At 47.1% G+C, this 21045-nt stretch overlaps 1 protein-coding gene across 5 annotated transcripts in view; it reads right to left on the reverse strand.

Annotated features, from left to right (window-relative positions):
- The window catches only part of DIS3L2 (DIS3 like 3'-5' exoribonuclease 2), a 165952-nt gene extending 146359 nt beyond the window's left edge, over nucleotides 1-19593 (reverse strand). Inside the window, exons 1-4 of one of the 5 annotated variants that reach the window (XM_042820290.1) lie at nucleotides 19517-19593; nucleotides 17033-17743; nucleotides 1721-1879; nucleotides 1275-1417 (exon numbers count right to left, since the gene is read on the reverse strand). In XM_042820290.1, coding sequence (XP_042676224.1) covers nucleotides 1275-1417; nucleotides 1721-1879; nucleotides 17033-17723 — 993 coding nt within the window. In that variant the 5' untranslated portion in view covers nucleotides 17724-17743; nucleotides 19517-19593. Of the gene's footprint in view, nucleotides 1-1274; nucleotides 1418-1720; nucleotides 1880-2467; nucleotides 2689-3518; nucleotides 3671-17032; nucleotides 17744-18084; nucleotides 18748-19516 lie in introns of those variants that run through there. The other 4 variants (XM_042820291.1, XM_042820294.1, XM_042820293.1 and 1 more) reach the window with 4 other exon arrangements.
- Nucleotides 19594-21045: the final 1452 nt, after the last annotated feature.

Here is a 21045-nt window from a genome sequence, read left to right on the forward strand (position 1 = left end):
AGAAAGGTAGGTGATGCCAACAGCAGCTTTGATGTATTGATGAAAATATCACAACCTTAACCAGCATTACAACAGCAACGCACCAGTGGGCGTCTGGGTAAACAATGCCTCAGTGTGAGTGACTGGAATGCCCTCACTGACTTCCACCTGCCTCTTCCTCAGCCAGGCTGACCTCACTGGGATGCTGGGTGTGTCCTCTGCATCACACCACAATGAGGACTGCATTACAGCTGCTACTGTATGACATTCTCCACTTCTGCATCTCAGCAAACCTCAGTCCTGCTTGCTTTCACGTACAACTCCTTCCACAATACAGTTACCCACACATGTGGCAGGTCCACCCTACATCATGCCAGATACTGGAAGAACTGATGCCCAATTACAGCTCCAAATCTGCTGCTGCAAATGTCAGCACGAAGTCCAACCTTGGATTGATGGGCACAGAATCTGTAAAATGAGAACATGCTACCTGTTCAGGGCAAATAATTACAAATACATAGGCAGCTGATTTTCTGTACTGTCCTGGGTTCTTGTGCTCAATCTAATATCTGTGCCTTACTTCACTAAGCCATGCTGTCATCGGAGGTTGGGCCAGCCCTACGTCCTTAAGGGAGCACAAAGAAAATCATGCAAGTAACTCAAGTTTCAGCACTGCTAGCTGGCTGCTTGATATTAATTTCTAGTTTACAACACTTTACTGTAATGCCTCCATAGGCATATGACACTTCAGGGACCACATCATTACCTGCATCTCTCCTGTGGTGGTTTTTTTTTTTTGTTTTGTTTTTATGGGAAGGAGACTTCTGGGAAGAGTTCACAGAGACAAATTAAAAGGAGATGAGTACAGCTGGATGAGAAGGCACTTGCACCTCATTGGTGAGAACTAACATCTGTCTTTGCAAAGAATTTTAGCAAGAAGCATCTTGCTAAGGGCATTCCTTTTCACTTACACTGACTAAGAAAGAGGCTGCCAGCACCTGCTGTGTTTCTGATTATCACTAGTAAAAGTAATTAAGACTCCACAAAAGTCACAATCATGGCTAGCAGACCATGCAACCCTGCAATTCGTGATTGTGGATCAGGAATTTTACAGTCAAACCAAAAACTGCACTGTAGCTGGATGTAAAAAGTTTCATTCCATTTCTAAAATGTCCAGAGAAAGCATTTACAAGGCGTACATCAATGCCTTGCCAAGCAATCAACTGATACTGACTTCTAACAACTGCCCGTGATTTCCACAGATTTAGCACAACAGCATTCTATGTTCCAGGCACCTGAATAAGCTCTCTCCTTTTCAGTCCTGCTGAAACATCTTCCTTTGACATGTAGGCTTCAAATATACTCTTCTTCTTCCCTCGAGCAGGCTTATTTCGATTCTTTCTGTCACCAGATGTTGGGACAGCAGCATAGGCTCCTCCTGCAAACAGAAATTAATAAATGTTATCTTGCCCACCCAATTTGTCTGTGTATCTATGTAACAGCAGCTCTACAGATGCTCTGTACTGGAAGTTGAACTTTCGGGAAGGATTTGCCTAGAAATACTGGCACCCAGCTTCAGAGCACTGAAAATCCTGGATTGATCATATTTTACAAATAATTAACGGCTTTTACAGCTCATTTTAGAGTTAAGAGCATTCATCCCAGCCCATCTTTTAATAGCACTTAGCACATGCTTCAAGGCAGCTTATTCCTGAAGCGTGTACGCGCTCTGCTTTAATACCTCTGGGAGTTCCCAGTTGTCTAGGATTTATTCTGCTGTCTGAATTGCTCATTGTTTCTGTCTGCGATTCAGAAAGTTGTCTCTTCCTATCGAAGTTCTGGGGAGCTCTCGCGGATTCCGAGTTGTTTCTGGTCCTTGCAAACCCTCTCTTTTCTGCACCTGAAATCAAACACAAGTTTGAAATAGCGATGGGGGAGGAGGGGAGGGTGAGGAAAGACCTCAGTGCCAGCTCACGGTCCTGGTGAAGCTCATGGTCTGCAGTGCCTCAATACCAGTCACAACTGTGAGTCATGCTCTTTATCCAAAAGAAATGATGTCTTCATTAGCTCATTTGTAATCTGTTGGCTCTTCGTGCCTCTTAATCCACCACTAACTTACTTTAGCATAAACGGAACTCTGGAAATTACGATCCTAAAGTTGGATACAACCCTTCCAAAATCCTGGGAAATTCATTAGAGCATATGAAATGTGAAATTGTTAAGCAGCTTCCAAAGCCCCTACCTCCACCCCAGTAAGCCCCCAGATAAATAGTGAGAAAATGTAACTTCTCTGCAACTTGCATTTAAAATAAAGTAGTTCAGGGACAAAGAAAAAGAATCACAACAACCCACCCTGGACTAATGAACTTTTTTTGCTACCAGAGGCAGCACAGTACACAATGGCACTGCCAAGAAATGCCAAGGCTCCAAACGTCCAGCCTGCTCAGAATAGGTCACGATCATACAAAAATATTCTGCAAAGACTCACCCCTTCCTTCCCTGCCATCACCTCAGACCCTTCCCTACAGCCAGGAGAGCAAGCAGCAGCTTCCAAAGCGTATGCCAACGCTGTTCCACGGATCAGCACATTGGAATGCAACCCAGCGCCGTGCAGCTGCCCTCTTGGCCCTCCACCTGGATACTGAACATGTCACCACAGCTTTGCCTTCCAGCCCCTCCTGGCTACGCTCCCTGGGTCCAAGCTTGTACCTGCAAGTCAGAAAATGTGCAATGCCAACTTATTTGCTATGGGGCTGTCCAAGTTACAAGGTAATTAAAAAAAATACAATATCCTTCACAAACTAAATTGGAAATTGCTTTATGGAATTAAACTTAAGCAGTGGCAAGAAAGGGAGGAGTCTGAGGGAAGCTTCAGCTGCAAAACAACAAGCACAACTGCAGACTGAGATTTCCACAGATGCAGGGGAGGCAGTGCTACCTGTACAGACCCAATTACAAGGAACTAAAATTACCTGATTTGCAAATGCCCTAAGGGTCAAAAGATTAAGTTTGATAGCAAGGCACTTAAAATATGGGCTAGAGAACTGAGCAGCAAAGCATTCGAACTGGCAGCACCGCTGGTCCCGGAGAAGCTGTTCAGGCACTTCCAAGAAGGAATTTTACCTGGATTGCAACAGGAGAAGTGGGGTCTTAAGAAAGCTATTTAAGAAGAGAGGTGCAAGGCTGTTCACCGGAGAGGTCATGCCATCTGCCTTGCTGCAGGTTCTTAAAAATAGGTGCGACAGATGTCTGTCAGAGCTGCTCCAGGAGTAGTTTTTTCCTTGAGGTAGTGCAATGGGTTACATGAGCTCCTGAGGTCCTCTAAAGCCCTCGTTTCTATGGCAGCAAGTCACAGAAAATACTACAATGAATTAAAGAGCTCGGGATAAAAAGGAGGCTAGATCTCAACATGTAATTAAGCTGGGGAAAAAAAAGCAGAAAATCAAAATGCAGCAAAAAGAGCACAACTGTCTGTAAGTCTGGAAGTGAGGTGAGAGCCAGAATCGGCCATGGTGGAGCAGAGCTGCCCCAGCACTCACCACGGCTGTTACATCAGCAAGTCCTGGGCCACAACTGCCCAAATTCATGCACAGCAACAGCAGCAGACGAGAAGCACCTTCCATGCAAGGCAGATACCAGAGGCACTCACACACTTCCAACACTCGAGTCTTTGGTTCGCTCTCCAGCAGTCTTTTTCATCCGCTCAGACTTGGACACAAATTCAGAGAAACAATTTACTCAAATGAACAAAGTGTGCTTCAACGTAACTGGCTTGCAAGCCAGTCTGCACACAGACACTTTGGATAAATGTCTGACTGTGTTGACCTTGACATTTCTGGCTAAACAAAACCACTGCTGTTATAAAGCCACAGACAACTGTCACAATTAGCGCTCAACTGGAACGTGCCTGATTCTGCACGAGTGTAATTTCTTGAGTTTCTCTTTTTAAGGGAAAGAGAAAACCACAGGTTGCCATCTGTTTCAGCTACACTCAGCATTTGCCTCTTTTACACACCTGTCCCTCAAAACTTCTGGAAGACAGAAACATTTCCCATAAGCTTTCCTGCTGCCTTGGTTGATGAGCATTAATACTCTAATGGACAAACAGACAATATCCTATAAAGCAAACCACAACCTGCAAAACTCTATAGCTAGCATGGGGAATATTCAGAATACCCCAGATTGCAGATATAACTGCAATCACAGAATTAATTAAACTATACCAACAGCAGGTGTGGCAAGAGTTTTCATTTTCCTGTGTTGCTACAGACGCATGATTTGTAAGATTAAATCTAGGATAAGGAGCAACATGCAGATGTCACACAAAGTATAATGCATTCTAGGCATTCAAATACTCAGTGACTTAATAAATAAAATTAAAAAAAAACCTGCAGCAGAAGGGAGACTAAAGTGCAGTGGGGAAAAAAAAAATAATCAAACAGATTCCCAGAATAATTGATCTGCCTTACAGTATGAAAGGAGGTTAGATGTTTTAAATCAGCTTATTTCAACATAATTCACAGAAAACCACTATAGTTTATGTTTGGAAAAGTCCTGCATTTCATTAAATTTGTATCTATTAGTCAGTTGATCAACTAGATGGACAACTAAATCAACAAATATGGTCAACTAATCATGAACTTAGGAAGGCCAAAGTCTCTGATTTTTATAGTAAAATTTGCATATTGGATAATATAAGAAAGGACCAAGATCCTAAATTTGACTGACTAAAAATAAAACATTTTCAGTTTGCATGCTAGCACGTGACAAGCTATTTGGCTCCTACCAGCAGAGAAGGGCCGTACCTCTTACTGAATAGTCACCAGCACACGTGTGACTCCTTGGACACCACGGAGTTATAGAATGGCTCAGGTTGGAAGGGACCTCAAAGATCATCTCATTCCAACCCCCTGCCGTGGGCCGGGTTGCCAACCACTCAGGCACCAGTCCAGGCTGACCCAGGCCCCGTTCAGCCCAGCCCTGAACACCTCTCTGCTCCCTCTCCTGCCAAAGGACATTTACCAGATCACTTGGCACTTCAGCCTCCAGCTGAGCTTCCAGCTGTGTCCCCATCTGCGTGGTTTGTACCTACCCCAGCTCCCCTGATGCAGGCAGAACCACAACAACTGGCTCCTACCTGGGCACCGTAGCTCCAGGGATCTCACACCACTGACAGCCACCCCAACACAGCTCCTTTTTCTCAAAAGAATTGAAAGGAACTATAACCTTATGAACTTTTTTCAACACTAAGTACTTCCTTCTACTAATTACCATTATCAGCCCACAACCGGGCATCAGGCCTTCTGCTGGCTCTGCTATTGCTAAAGGGATTTTTCCCAGTGCTTCCCAGCATTAGATCACAATCTAGATGTGCAAAGGAATCTTTCAAATACCACTGCTTATCCAGTTAGCGTAAGCGTGAAGAGAAACAGAAGCACATCCCCAGAACTGATAAAGTGCAATAGAACAATTTGTTACCAGCTAACGAGACACTCTCAACACATGCTTACCAAATATTTGCCCCTATTCCTACAACCTTTCACTTTATTGCTGACACATTTCAATGACCTAAGCCAATTTCCTTCCAAGAGGTTCCCTGACATTCAGTTCCTCACGACAGCCCAGCTATGCACTCACTACACCACAGAGGATACAGCCATGGACCAGAAGGCACGGCAGCTACCAGCCCGTGAACGACCCATCCCAAGGGAACAATTGTCAGCTCGAGGGATGCGGTTTCTGGCTGGTAGCTCCAGCTAGGCACACAGCTAATGTGGATGTGGCTGTACCAGGCAACTGGCTCATTTGTTTCTCCAAAGTCAAATAAACTCTTCTAACAGAAGCATACTTTGCCAGCAGAAGCTGTGTTAACATCTGGCAGGTTTTGCTAGGATCCCCACGTCTTCCCCTCTCGTGGTCTAAAATAGGCGATGCACTGGCTATTGGATACGTTCTGCTGTTCAGGAGCTTCTGAAAATTTCATCTCAAAATTCAAAAGCTGAAACACTTGTTATATTGTTTTTAATTCCTAGTGCATCAGTGACATTCAGTATGTGCCATAATACAAAAGTCACTAACAAGAACTCTAAGCACTTCAATGACTACTCTAATATGTAGGATCAAGTTACTGCACACAGGCAAAAACAACAAACGCCAGCAAAGCCGTCTCAAATACGAGCAATGACAATAAAAAGCTGGTCGTAGACAGGTCACAAGTAACTAGCTATTTATGTTTTCAAAAATATTTGGTGGATTTAAGAGATTAAATGTCCCACTAATGGTAACAGCCAAGTACTTCTTCTGTTCTATTTTGTTTTAGAAGGAAAAACACAGACAGCTGTTGGTGTAGCTGTTCAGAGAAAGAGTTCTGTACCAAGAAGAAAAAGGATACTCCTTGGAAGATAGCTCAAGCAGAATCTTGTGCTCGTGGCTCAGGAACACAAGCAGGACCAAATCCTATCTCCCATGCTGCCCATGAGCTCAGCTCCATGGCAGCCTGTGCTGGGAGCTTCAGCAGGAATCCCCTGAGTTCAGAACTCAGGGCCGCAAAACAGAAACATCTCAAATGCATTTTACAGTATCTCAGAGCAAACAGGTTAAATAAAGTAGATGGCCTGAGATTAAGGACAAAGCAATCGAGAGAAATAAGGATGTCACAGGAAAGAATTCATTAGAAATTTAGGAATGGAAAGGCAAGACATAGAGATATGTTATCAGTTCATTGAGGCTTCACTGCTGCAGAGATAAGTCTGGCAGGCAGTACTTCAGATGTTCAACCCGTGGTCTAAGAAAAAGTCTGAGAGCACGTTCTCCTTATCACAAGAAAATAAAAAAGATTCTTTTCTGATGAAACAAACTCAAATAATCCCTAACTGAAGGTTCTGCCACACCCCTGTGCTGTACCACAACCCCCAAAATCTAGGAATGCACCGCAGAGCTACAGGCTGTAGAATCATAAAACCATCTGAGTTGGGAGGCACCCTTAATGGCCATCTGGTCCAACTCCCTGCATTGAACAGGGGCACCTACAGCTCCATCAGGAGCTCAGAGACCCATCCAACCTGACCTTGGGTGTCTCCAGGGATGAGGCATCTGCCACCACCCCAGCCAACCCCTGTCAGTGCCTCATTACCCTTATCATAAAAAACCTTTCCTACAATGTGACTGTAGGACCTGATCAGAAAAAATTAAGGATGCAGGTGATTTCAAATTATCTTAACAATTTAAAAATAGGGCAAATTTCCAGGAAGAGGAGCATCATGGCAGAAGTGGAAGAGGAGGGTGACATCACAGCACTGTAGGTTTTTAGGCAGATAGCAGATTGCATAATTAAGTTTAAAGTTCATTAAACAGTCATTTAAAGAGGAGAAACAACGCAGACCTACACTTCAATGCGTGGACTCAAAAAAACGTAAATTATACGCAAATATCCTGAACTGAGAGGAAAGCGTATTGAAATTCAGCTCCAGGTCTAGCTCCCATGCCCACCAAGTTCCCTTAATTGACCCGTTAGGATGGGCCATCAGGGCCCAGCACGGCATAAACCCAAGCTATAACTTTCCATAGCCTAGATAAAACAAAGCAAGACAAAGCAGCATATAAAGCAAGTCTTCCCACCACTTAAACATGATCTTAGAAGCAATTCAAAGCAACCGGTTCCTCTAGCGAACACAACTGTGTTTGCACACTGGGCTGCGATCTGGCTGGGAGTCATCTGTGCACCCAGGAGAAAATCTAGAGAACTCCTGTCCAGCATCTCTGGAAAGGATGACTCCAAACACTTTTGGCAGAAAGTGTCAAAATCTGCACATAAAAGGTTTAATATCCAAGAGTGACTCCCAGGATGGGGAAATACACAGTCATGGCTCGTGAGCAAGTTTGCAGGGTCACCAGCTGCTTCTGTGCCCCTACAATTGGCTCCCAGAATTCAGTCACTGGAGTATGTCATTGAGGAAACATCCCCAGTAAGAGATGGAGGCAGTAAGTAAGTGATGCGGCATGTCCATGGATACATAGATAGTAAAGAGCAGAGACAGAAGCACATTCCCAGACCCACACCCAGCTCAGCACAGAGCTGTGGGAAGCTCATGTGGCCACTCCTTTTCTACTTTAAACTGTATTCTCAGTTAAAACTGTTGTGTTGCATGTCCTTAGATTTGAATATGGATCTAGGAAAAATGAAAAGGTTCCACTGACTTTGGCTTGCTGAAAGTGCCTATGTTTCAGGAAAAAGGAAAAAAAAACGCAAAATGGACTCTTTCTGTTGAGGAAAACAGTGCTGTGGAAATTGCTCCCAAACACTAAGATCACGTGCCTGCAACAGCACGCGTCCTCTGCAAAACACTTCCGATACATCCTCATGCCTGCAAGACTTTGCCTTCAGTAGGCAGTAATCACAGTTTTATTCAATTCCTCAGCAAGGATTGTATTGTAGGAAAACTATGGAAGCACAAGAGCCAAAGATACCATTCCAGGCTCTGAACTAGGGGTTGGTGATGAAACTCATTTAGTAGCAATAGGCTAAAAGTTTATCAAAATAGTTACTGTGCTCCAGCTGTGTGCAGAAGCACAGCAGCGTTGTCAGGGAGGGGATGCAGCTCCTCTGGTTTTCAGGACTCTCTGTGAACCTGCTCCACCCTGCTCATGACCTCCTAAGCACCTACTCCGCCTGATGACTGCGCTCCTCCACTCCCCCAGGCCACCCCTCCTATCCCAGGATGTGGGTCAGGGCTGCTTCCCTGACCTCTATCCTTTCCTTTGCCCAAATTATCTTTCGCCAAACCTCTTATCCAGCAGCCCTGATTGTGAACAGGCTTGTTCAACACTTCAAGAGAAATACTTAGAAAACATTATGCAGTTAAAGTTCTCTTTGATTTCTCTGGGATTCAAGCAAGTCGCTTGGAGATCAGAGGAAGTCAAGAGGCTTTGAAAGGCACCTGACAGGAGGTGCTAACACACTAGGTGATAACAGCTTAAGAAATGAAAGAACTGCTTCTAGATTCAGACATATCTTGAGGTTACCCTTTGTGCTGCAGAATAAGACAATCTGCTGAAGAACTATTGCCCATACTGCCCATTCAACCTAGTAGGTACACATCGTGTAGTCCTTAGTGCTGTGGTGGAAAAAGTGCCTTAAAAACACATGAATGAAACAAAACACACTACTGCTGCCAGCTTTTATCCGTAGAAAGCCAGAAGTAGTCCCAAGGCATGACCTGCCCCATACATCTGTGGGCTGCAGCTCACAGATGCGTTGACAATGCACTGACATTTTCCATCAGCGCCTTGGAAATTTTTGCTCTTGTCACTGAAAACATTATTTTTACTCAGTGGATCCCAACATTTTCTTTTCCATCCTGCCCCTGTCAAGCGCTCTCAGCAGCTTGGATTTCCCCACAAGAGGGAGTTGGGGCCGTGAGTTCCGAAGGACATGGAACCAGGTTTCGGGGGCCTGAGGAGGGAAGCGGCCTCCAGCACCAGGGACAGGGCCAAGAGCAGAGGTTGGGGCACCGGGCACCAACAGACAGCAAGCAGAGGAATCATCTCATGTTGGTTCTACCTTGGTACTCGAGGCAAAGGTGACATTGCAGAGACTATCTGAGCAACAGAGGTGATGGGGGTGTGGGGCTGGATGACCCCATAGAGAGCAAAGGACAGAGGGCTTTCTGAAATTTACTCCTGTTTGTGCCACAGCTTGCTTTGTGTGTACAGAATTTGTTATCAAGGTTTTCAGATATGCTAGTAACAGCACACATACCACAAGCTTTGGTAAAACTGTTCCAGCGGTCATTTACCCTCACTGCTAAATTGCACTTTATTTCAAGCCCGGATTTGTTTAGCCTCAAATGCATTATATCATAATCCGCTCAACTGAGTAGCCTATTATGGAACATCTGTTCCCCATGTAGGCAATTTATGAGAGCTCCCTTCCCACCAGCATCTCTTTGATAAGTAAAGCAGGGTTCCTCACATCATTCACTCACGCTCCCAGCGTTTTAATCTTCCTCGCAGCCCTCCTATGGGCATCCATCAATTCATCACCATCCTCCCCAAACAGAGGGCATCACTGCAGGATACAACACTCCAGAAGCTGCTGCTGCTGCACCAAAGACACACGCAGCCCATACTCCATCTTGCAATTCCCATACTCATACATTACCCTTTGGGTCACATTTCACAGGAGGGAGATGTTCAGCTGATTAATCCATCAAAAACTCCAAACTTTTTTCCAAGCTGTTGCTTCCCAAGCTGCGCTCCCTGCGCTGCTCCATGGAGGCCCAGTAAATGGCTTTTGTTTTGCCTGATCCCAGTCCACCAAGTGATGCAGACGGCTGCCAGTAACTGCCCCATTATTCAACATTCCCCGCTGCCTCTGAGACATCCAAGATACAAAAATTTCAGCCATACCTGCATGTTTTCCTCCTGATTATTGAAGGAACAGGGCAGAACATGACACTGTAAGAACCAGCCACACCTGTTGGTAACCATTCTCAATTTACAGCTGCATTTAATTAGTCCGGCTAAGCAGCTTTTAAGCCATTACACACGCACTGTGATTTTATTATCCTAACATGCTACCATCAATACCCACACAGCTATCATCAAACCCTTTCGCAAAGAAACTGATACCGAGGGAACTCAACAGGACTTTGCTCACATAAATTGATGACAAGCTGCATTATGGGTTTAAAACTAATTAAAAATTTACATCAATTCTTGGACTATTGTTTCTCTGGACAGGCATCGCACTGGCAAGCCCAGTAACCAGAGCTACACAATCAAGGTCTGATCCCAGAGAATGAAGACAGAAAAAGAAGAAAAGACATAGTTCTAAGAAAAGCAGGTGAACTGTCGGCAGGCACAGACAGAGCTGTGAGATCACACACCAAAACCACAGCCACTGCAAGGCAGGATCTCATCTCCCCAGGAGAGGACGCATCAGATATTAACTCACATACTACAGCTGATGCTAGCCAAAAACGGAGTTGCACAAGCTTTGGGAATGCAGCATTTTTTCCTATCAAAAGCAATGCAGAAATTTATGTTTGTGATGACGTTGTTAAACCATTAAAGAAAGGAGCATTCTATTTTTCAAGTGTTTCTCTGATGGGGCAATACAGTAAATTCAGCTTTCCCTCCTCTCCCATATCTTATTACAATGATTAACATCACGCAGATGTCACATGGGGCTTGGCAAGATTTGCTACATGTAAAAGATTTCCACAGCAACCAGCATTCTCCATTTATTGAGCTGGTTCTGTAGCCTTTACTCGGTCGCTGGCTCATGTTTATCGGTGCCAGATAAGGAGATAGCAGCATTCTTAAACACTGAATTGCTCCACACGAGCTGGAAGACTCGCCACTAAAGGTAACGTTATCTTACTTTTGCCTTGCAAGAAGGGAAAAGCTATGGTTCTTCCTTCAGAGCTCATTCTGAGGAACAAACACAAACAACACTTACTGCAGCGCAGGATGGAAAGGCAAAATCCAAGGGATTTCACCTGGGATTTCTTGACCAGCTGTGCCCATCAAACATACAGGAAAAACATCCCAGGACATTTCCTTTACCCACACTGAACCTCTCAAGTGTCAGGGTTGCAGCCACAAACACGATTCCATCTGACAGCAACAACTGTTTTTAAAGCTGTGATGCTAAACACCAGCCTGCTTGCCAGAAACACTCCTTCGTGGAAGCTGCCCAAGCTGGTAAGTATCATAGACTGGGCTAATAAATGTCTGACACGTGGCAAATCAGAGAGCCATGAAATCTCATGCCATTACAGGCAAAGCATTTTGCTACCCAGGAGTTGGCTGCTTCTGCCCAGGGGCCATGCTGACCCTGGCAGATGGGCAAGAGAGCTCTACTACATCACAACCCTGCAAAGCTCTCAGCGAGAGGAGCCTCAGGGGGGCACCTGGCAAAGCTGGTGCTGGTGTTCTTCCCAAGGAGGTACAGATACAGCCCTGCCTATTTCATGGCAATCAGCCTTCAAAGGGGCACAAGCACCCTGCTCCACCCAAGCTCTCTGCATCAATAAAACCACCCCACTCTCGTGTACTGGAGTTTCTGACACCTTTTGAAACAGTCTGGTTGGGAGACACGTTCCCAAAGATCACGCTGTACCCCACATTTGGAGGCCCTTCACCTTTGCAGATTTGTTCAGACTTCCCTGCAGACTCAGGAAGGCTCTAACAGCAACAGCCGTTCAGAAACGGGCTGAAGAACACACGTACAATGAGCAACAAAACCTCGCTGTCAACAGGCAGCTTGATCTAAACTCCTTACCAGCAAAGTGACACACCACAGATATTTAAGACAAAGCTTCATGTAGCAGCCATGTGACAGACAGATGCTGCAGGAAGAGTCCATACTTCTGTCCTCAGGGAAAAGGGGGCTTTAAAGGCCTTTTATGATAGAGACATCAGTCAGTAGCCTGCCTGAAAACAGATTTTGATAACAAATACAGGATTGAAGTGGGAAAACCCTTACAGTCTTTGATCAAAAACTAGAAAACAACCCAGGAGACTTCATGAAAGACTTTCTGTTCAGGAAAACCAAATTTTAAACAACCAGCCTAATGGATAGGAGATTGAGGGGGAGAAAAAAACTGGAGGGAAATTGTATTAGATAAAAATCTATACGCATAACTTAAAATGACATTTCAGTGTGATTTTCTGCTTTATCATAGTTTAAGAAGCTTCAGAACAGGAGGCTTTACAACAGTTATGCTTACAGAGGTCACACAGACGCGAGGAAAAAGCCACAGAACGTGTCTGTATGCAGCTTTGTCTTCCAGAAGCCTGAGGATCCTTCACAACAAATGCCATGTGCTGTTCCCAACGTCACATGTTTCAGTCAAGGGACAACAGAGGGTTGTTCAAACCCAAGCTTTGGACACAGCAGATGGTGACAGCCTACATTAATGCTCTGCAATAACCCCAGGGAGCTTGGAGCAGAGAGGTGGAAAAGTCCCCCAAAGAACCAAGAACCAACCTGTGCGACCTGGTGTAGGGAACCTGCTTTGGCAGGGGGGTTGGACATGATGATCTCTGGAGGTCCCTTCCAACCCCTACAATTCTGTGATCCTGTGATTAGTTGGTGGTACAGGCTGAAAAACTACAAAGCCACATAGAGCTCAGAGGTAGGACTCTGTGATGAAAGCCCCACAGGCAGAAAAGCAGATAAGGGGCATCCCGACACAGCAGAGACCTCTCTTAACCAAGGAAGAAATAAACCAGCCACATAGGATTCTGAATTTCTCTGAACAGAGAAGAAAACATCTTCATCCCAGTTATTCCAGGATTTTACAAAGCCTCTAGTGATACTTTGGTTTCAGGAAGCTCTAAGGAATTAAATACTTTACAGGACACACACACACACTTGTATATAAAACATATATATATAAGATGCCAGCAGAAGCTGTGCAGTAGATGCTGATCCTGAGGACATCAACCAGCACAGTGCCAGATGCTGTACCTCTAAGCCTGGATCCCAAATCCACAGCTGAGCACCAGCTAAGGAGGAAGGAAAGGTCCAAAGAAAGAAACAGCAAACCCAGTGCACAAGGAACCAGTCTGATGAGTGACAGAACATTTCAGCCTGCTGTGACAAGGGATCTTTATTGCACAGTAGCAGGTTCCATTTGCTAATAAAGCTCACACCAAGACAGTGCTATTTTCAAGGTTTAAACATGTTGCTCGATTTCACACAAATCCAGAGCTCCTGAGGAAGCCTTTCCACCTATCATTCATTACTTTTTCCAGTTACCATGTCAGTACAGCTGGACAGGGCATTGACAGACCAGTACTTTATAACAACAGGTGCCAAAGAGGAGACTGTCACCATCAGCTTCTCAATTAGTTGCTACAGATCTACTTGTACCCCCCAAGAGTGGGGACCATAGAGTACAGAATGACAAAGGCAACGATGTTGTACATGCAATGTAGAATCTACTCCTCCTGCAAGGCAGCCGTCCAGATGCAGACTCTGGGTCTCAGCTTCTTGTCCTACCACAGCAGGTTAGCAGAGAAAGGCAAGAGGAGAAGCAAACAAGACGTGCTCGTTTGGAAGAGCCAGTCAATTATTTCAGTGCATTCCTACCTCAGCGGCTTTGCTCCATGTAAGATGAGGCTCTCTTGGAACTAGCAGACCACTGCCAGGGCTCTTCACTGCTTCCCACAGACAGCACAGTACTGCTGGCAGCGAGCTGCAGGGCTCAGCAACGCTCATCTGCCACACAAACCCCTCCGCTTTCCCCCTTACCCCCACGGGGCTACCACAACTGCAACACCACTAAAAGGACGTGAACAGGGACCAGCTCCTTGCTGCACAGAGCCCCAAAGGGGATTTTCAGCCCTCCACGTTGGCACTTTCAGTTTTAGGGTCACAGCTGAACCTGAGCTGAAGAGCTGTTAACAAGAGGACAGTGAAACAAAGCAATACAAAGAGAGACGCTGGGCTCTGAGATTAGCTCAAAGAGCCTTTCAGAAAGCGTGCTACAGCCCAAGCAGAGTCAATTTGTGAGGAAATCTCACTACTGAAGAGATGATATGCCTCACTGCTATGACAGAAGCAATTCTTGCCACCACAGCCTCACAAGCCTTGATTTAAACTGATCAAACCAGACACCTGCCTGCACAATGTAATATGACTTATATCAGCATCAAGAGAAAGAGGCAAGCTTTGAAGTGGGAAAATATTAATCTGGTACTGTGATGTCTGAGATCTTATATCTAAGTGCTCGCATATCGCAAAGCCTTCATTTCACTTAGACAGGAGTGCTAAAATGTACTCAAAGCAAACAGAAGACATTTAGCTGAATCAAATTACATCTATTTTTTCCTATTTCTTTCCTCCCCAGGAAGCTGTTTTTACATCCCTGCAAGCGTTCTGGAGCGTAACCAGGCTCAGCTATGCAGGGGGAAGAAAAGGAAGGGTGTCACTTAAGTAAATAGTTTTCCAATAATCTTCCCCACAGGGTGAGTTTTCCACCTGGGAGGTCAAACACAAGGGCCAACATTTTCTACTCTCGGTCTCTGTACTAAGTTTCTAAATAAATGACTAGTTTTCAAAGGGTCTGTAAACCTCCCTCCCAAAAAAGCAGGAAGGAACTGCAGGTGCTTGTTTTTAAAGCCAGGCTATTCCCGTTAGACTGAAATCCATGCAGGCACCTATCGTTTTCACAGCTACAACCACAGGTTCTCCACACTTCCCATCGAACAAATGCATTTCCCTGAAACCTGGGATCCCTACACTCACGGTGAGCAGCCTTCCTAACCCACTTACACCTTTCTCACACTTCCTCTTTGGGCAGGTGCTGTTGCTTTCCTAACACCAGAAAGATTTCCACGAGGGTTGGGAAGGTGACAGCATTGCACTTCTCCCACGGCAGAAAGACACAAATCCCAAACCAGCTTCAAAGAATCAGGAAACAATGCCCAAACCAACCACCGAAGTTCACCCCACGAACAAAACAAATCCACGACGCTCCACAGTGAACACATTCATGGATTCAGGCCAAATTTTAGAGTGTCAAATGTTGGTTTAGAAGTTTGCCTCGATCCTTCAGGGTGCTGCAGACAGTACACGTACAAAACACTGCTGTCGGTGAGATTTACAACCTGCATTCCTGCAGAACTTCTCACTGCCTCAGCATCTGGCAGTGAGTTGGAAGAGAAGAAAGCCCAGGCCTGCAGCAGCCCTGATGCAGATCAGCTTGGATGGCTCCTTGTGGGCACCTCACACCTCCTGCTGTACCCACACAATTAGCTTGTGTGGTGTTGGATTCGGCTTCTGTAAAGCACAGCACCTAACACAACAAGCTAACTAGTCTCAATTAACATCAGCATGGAATCTGTTGGCTGCTCTTCCCTAATCTCCAAAAGCTATTAGACCCCTAAAGGCAAAAGGCAATGAAGTTTATCATAACAGCCTAGCATGATAAATACAGAAGTGTTACAATGAAGCATGCAAAAAAAAAAAAAAAAAAAAAACCACTCCCCAAAATCAGGGTTATCTACAAATACTAACATAACCTACTTGTGTTAATCTCTTATTATGATTTGCCTTGCAAGGACACATCAGAGTTTACCATCTTTAGCACATAATCTACTGCCACACTCTTGAGAATCTAGCAAGCTCTGTAAAAAGCACACTGCCACCCTTGAGTGATGGGGCATAGTTTTGCAAGTGACTGAGTTAAGCATACACTTGATTTCCAGTCCAAAAGTTGTGACAGACCTCAGGCCCCTTGTACCCAGCTGAGAAATCCATTTCTTTTAGACTCATTACAGAGAATTTAATGCAGTGACATTTATGAGTTCCTCCATAGTAGCTCATAAGATCAGGGAATCCAAGTATTTTGCCATAAATACCATTCAGAGGAAGTTTTAACCCATTACATAGGAAGATGAAATTTGAACTGCCTGGCTTTGGTTGCTTGTTAATGCTGTGGAGTGTTTTAATAACTTTTTTCAAATCTCTGTAAGTTAGTTGGCTTTTTGCCCTGACCATCACATTTAAGAGACATTCACTGTACTACTGCAAGATGTGTTTGCTTTGTTACTAACAGCAAGATTTACTACAGCCAATACTCTATCAGGGATTAGATATTATGCAGGCATCTTAGGCCGAGTATCGGACAGACTCGGACACTCTGCAGAAGCCAACCAGCACTCTAAAGAGGAGATGCAGAGGAGCTGTGCCTCTGCCTTGAGCCAGCTCACATCCAGCAGTCTTATTAATTTGGACTGCACATCACAGAAACTGGGCTCTCCTAGCCCTGAGCTGATGCTGGAAGCATCACAGCCACACAGAACCGATGCCAGGGGGATGAGGTCCTGCCAACACCAAGCTGGCTCCACACAAAGCCATTTGCACATGGACTATGGCTTACTTGTAAATCAGAACGAAGCCACCCACAGGTAAGTAGGGGCTGACTCACTTGGACAGAGTAGAAGCGACTCCTGTTAACTCACTCATGGCTAAAACATCACATTCAATTCCAGGGTAATTGCAGCAAAGGCACAAAGCAGTTCTTTACTTTGAACTCACCTTGGACTTGACCTGCAGACAAGAGACTGGTTCTCCTGGCATTTGCTGCCAGCACATCCCCACTAAAGTGCTCAGTCAACAAGTGTCCAGCCGCCATATCAGTGTTGGCAGGACACCTGCCTCGTTTCTTATGTCTCCTCCTCCACACATCCTCCTCATCCTTTTCATCAGAACCAGAAGACTTCTGCAGAGCCGCGCTGTGTCTCAGGCCGGTCGATACTCGCCTACCCATGGCATCACTCAGATTTAACGAGTCAGCCGCAGCCCCGTGCCGATGCACATAGCAGTCTTCCTCCACCTCCAAGTCTCCTTCTGAATTAACACTGGCATTTTTCCTATGAAGACATCTGTTAAAAAGGGTTTGGGGTTTATCGTTCTCAAACCCTCCAGGCTGTTCCAGGTGAGATGCTCTGACTGGGGAATAGCTGCGCACATTCAACCCATTCCTGGCCAGGTTTTCCTTCACCAGCCCTCTCCGCAGGGGCAGCTCCAGGTCCGAGCTGTGCTCGTTGGACGTGCTTTCTTCCAACTGCATCTTCTGTGCAACTCGGTTCATGTAAGACCGGAACCGACCGCTGTGGTGCTTTTGCACAAGCCGAGCGTAAGCGTTCTTCTGGGGAACGGCGGGCTTGCTTAATCCTTCCTTGGCACCTTGGGCAGGAGCACTTCTTGCATGCCCCAGTGGATCCATAGTGTGGTAACAGGGCCAGACTTCAAAGAGTTATAAATAGACACGGGGAAAAAAGAGGGTCATTTTCTTCAAACAAAACATCAAATAATTACCTACTCTAAAGACACAAACGTACTGAATGAGAACATATTGACCTTTTCACAAATACCAGCTTGATTAACTGCTCCACTGGGGGAAAGGGTTTCACTGTGTCGTTAACACCTGCCCCATACCAAACCACTGGTGGTGACCATGCACAATGCACATGCCACAGGAAGTGAGGACTTCTGTCCCAGTGCTCACACCTCCATTACAAGACTGAGTCCTTTAATCCTCCCTTCCCTGCCTTTCGACAACCAGGTAGATTAAGGGAGTAGCTCACAAGACTACCAGATGTGTCAGTCCAGAGGTCATCAACAGGAAGATCTTGTGTTCAACTTCAAGCCTTCAGAAATAACTGAGTCCTTACAGGTTCGAGTAAAGAACACATATTGCGCGTTACCTCACCTTCGCAGTGACAGCGTGCAGAATTATATAGAACAGCTGCTCTGAATACCAACACTGACCATTTCAGCCTGTCTTTCTGGCCACGAACTTGCTCCCACTGTGACTGACATGAAACACACTCCCTTGCACACCTCAGTATCTTGCAAGAGCTCTTAATTCTCAGTAAAGAGAGGCATTAGCTGCGATCCCATCCAGCGCCAGTCTCTACACAGCGTATGACCTCTCCACTTTTGCAAGCACAAACATGGGACTTCAGTACATCAGCCTGTAATCCTACCTCAGCTGCTGCAGTGTAAGTTGTTGGAGCAAAATAACCTATTAAACTGCTAAACTGCTAAGGTATATCGTTGACTTGGACAGGACATATCGATGACTTCTTTCTGCTGTATCTACCACCAAAGAGGAACTGAAAACCACAATGCGGCTGTTCACCAGGGCAACCATGGTATCCTGCAGGGTTCCATTAAAAAGGTCTCTTATTTTTTCCCCCAAGGCATCAGAACAGCTCAATTTCACCCCAGACGTTACGATGAGACTTCAAGGCCTCAGTCTCACCTTTCCTCCACCAAAATCAGCCTTTAAGCTCAAACAAGGACACTGCCCATTCAACCTTCCTTTCTCACACCTCCGAGCTCAGCGCTGCTGGCAGGGCAGAGATCAGCACTGCCTCTTCCCCGCTCTGACCCTCCCAGGGAAGCAGTGCACCACGATGGGCTTTGCTGAAGTAATTAAGGACGGATGCGAACAGACTGCACAATGCAAAGCAAAAATTAAAAATCCCTGAATAAATAGGAAAAATTCTTTGTGTGGTTTGCAATCCTCGTTCCTAAGATTTTCCATCGGTGCCGGCCAATAGCCGGGCTCCTCTAACACGCTGACCGGCTGTTACAAAACCCTCGCGCGGGGAGGTCTGTAGCGAGTTCTCTTTTAACGTCACCTCACCAGCTGCCGGTTCAATAGGGGCAGATAACACTCACAAAGCCGCCGCCGGCGGCTCTCCGACCGGCAGTTCCGGCAGATGGGAGTTTGCCATCTTTATCTATAAAGAACAAACACCTGCAGCCGCTGACATTAACGCGCCACGGCCGGCCGGCCCCGCGCGGCAGCATCAGGCGCAGCGAACAGCGCCGGTTCCCCGCTGGGCGGCACGGCCGGGCCCCTACACCGCGACGCGCGGCCCTAGCCACCGCCACCCGCGGCGACGACGGTGCTGCCCGCGGGGCCCGAGCGCCGCCAGGCCGCGGACCGGCCCCGGTCTGCCCCCGGAGGCGCCGCTCCGCACCAGGCCCGCACCGGCCCCCACTCACCGGCCGCGCCGCGCCGCTCCGCGCCGTTTAAATGTCCGTACGCCCGCCGTCTGCTTCCGGGTCGGAGCGGCTACGGGTCGCGTCAGGGTCCGCAAGGCCTCGCCGCGCGGAGCGTTCGACGGAGCACGACGGAGCTGCCGAAGGGGACGCTCCTATGGCATACGTGCAGACGCAGAGCGCACCGGCTCCAGCCCCCCTCGGTTGGCCGAGGAAACTGCCCAGAAGCGGAGGGCTTTTGCTGTGCGGGCCGAGAGCAGCAGGCAGAGATGCCTTCTGCAGGGCTGTCACATCTCTCCGTGAGCTGGGATGTCACCATCAAGGCAGCGGGCGCCGCACAGCAGGGAGGCGAGCACCCCTCTGTGTTAGCACAGCTGATGGTCCTCCAGCCCCAGAGACAGAGGGAGGACGCTGTTCCCAGCCAGAGGTGGCACCGGGGGACGTGCCGTCACATGGGGTGCTCCTCTCTGTGTTTTCCTTCTCCCTTGCTGCTGCTGCCAGAGCAAAGCGACTGCCATGCACTCTGCTAGCAGCACAGCAGCGGTGCATCGCAGCAGTGCAGGGCTGCCCCACGCCATCCCTTCAGATGGGGCTGGGGGTCATGGGAGCCCACAGCCTCCCTTGCTGTGAAGCTGTGTGATGCAGGCAGCTCCCTTCTGTGCCACTGAATCACGCTGTGGCTCCACTCCTCGTCACCCCTGTGGGGACAGAGCCAGGCTGGCACTTTGGCCCGGCTCCCTGGCGCAACAGGTGGCACCACCGGCTGCCACAGCTTCACCACACCCTGCTCCTTCCAAAGGAGATGATGGACCATGGCGGGAAGAAGCAGGGGCATCTGCGAGCCACAACCTCACATGGGATGTTCCCAAGTGTTCCCTTGGCAGAGAAAGGCCTCACTCCTCTCTCTCTGCTGCCCTTACAGCTGTCAGTCAGAGACAAAAGCTCACCTCCGCGGTGCCTCCCGGCTTTTCTCAAAGGGCAGATTTTTCCCCTGCGCTCTCATTCCCTGGGGTCCTGTAGCAGCAGGCCCAGCCCGGTGTCCCAGCTTGCTTTCCCACAGCACACCATTATCTCACCATCTTCCCCCGGGCACTCACTGGTGGCTGTACCAACGTGTTGCAGCACCTCAGCCAAGGAGCAAACTGTGTGGCTCATCACCTTACAAAGGCTTTGGCTCCTCTGCTGCTAGAGCAAAGGCCCACCCTGTGCTCATTTACATCAGTGTTACTCAGGGGTGACTGGCCATGGGGACAGGGCCGCCCTGGGGTGATGCATGGAGGAAACCCTGGGTGAGAGTCAAGCAGTCCTGCTTCCCAAATCCCACCTGGGCAAAGCGGGGCTGTGGGTTTGTGGTCTCTGAGCTCTTTTGGAAATATCTCAATAGCAGCAGCACCTGAAGAGTTTGGCCAGAGCCGCATCATTGCTTGGACTAGGTGATCTTAGAGGTCTTTTCCAGCCATAACGATTCTCTGATTCTATGATCATTTGCCATTGCTACAGCGTGGGCACTATGCCTGAGGGCATAAGCTGGA

Source organism: Centrocercus urophasianus, unplaced genomic scaffold, assembly GCF_019232065.1.
Source record: "Centrocercus urophasianus isolate 14NV4802_14NV808 unplaced genomic scaffold, USGS_Curo_1.0 seq_19, whole genome shotgun sequence".
Lineage (NCBI taxonomy): Eukaryota > Metazoa > Chordata > Aves > Galliformes > Phasianidae > Centrocercus > Centrocercus urophasianus.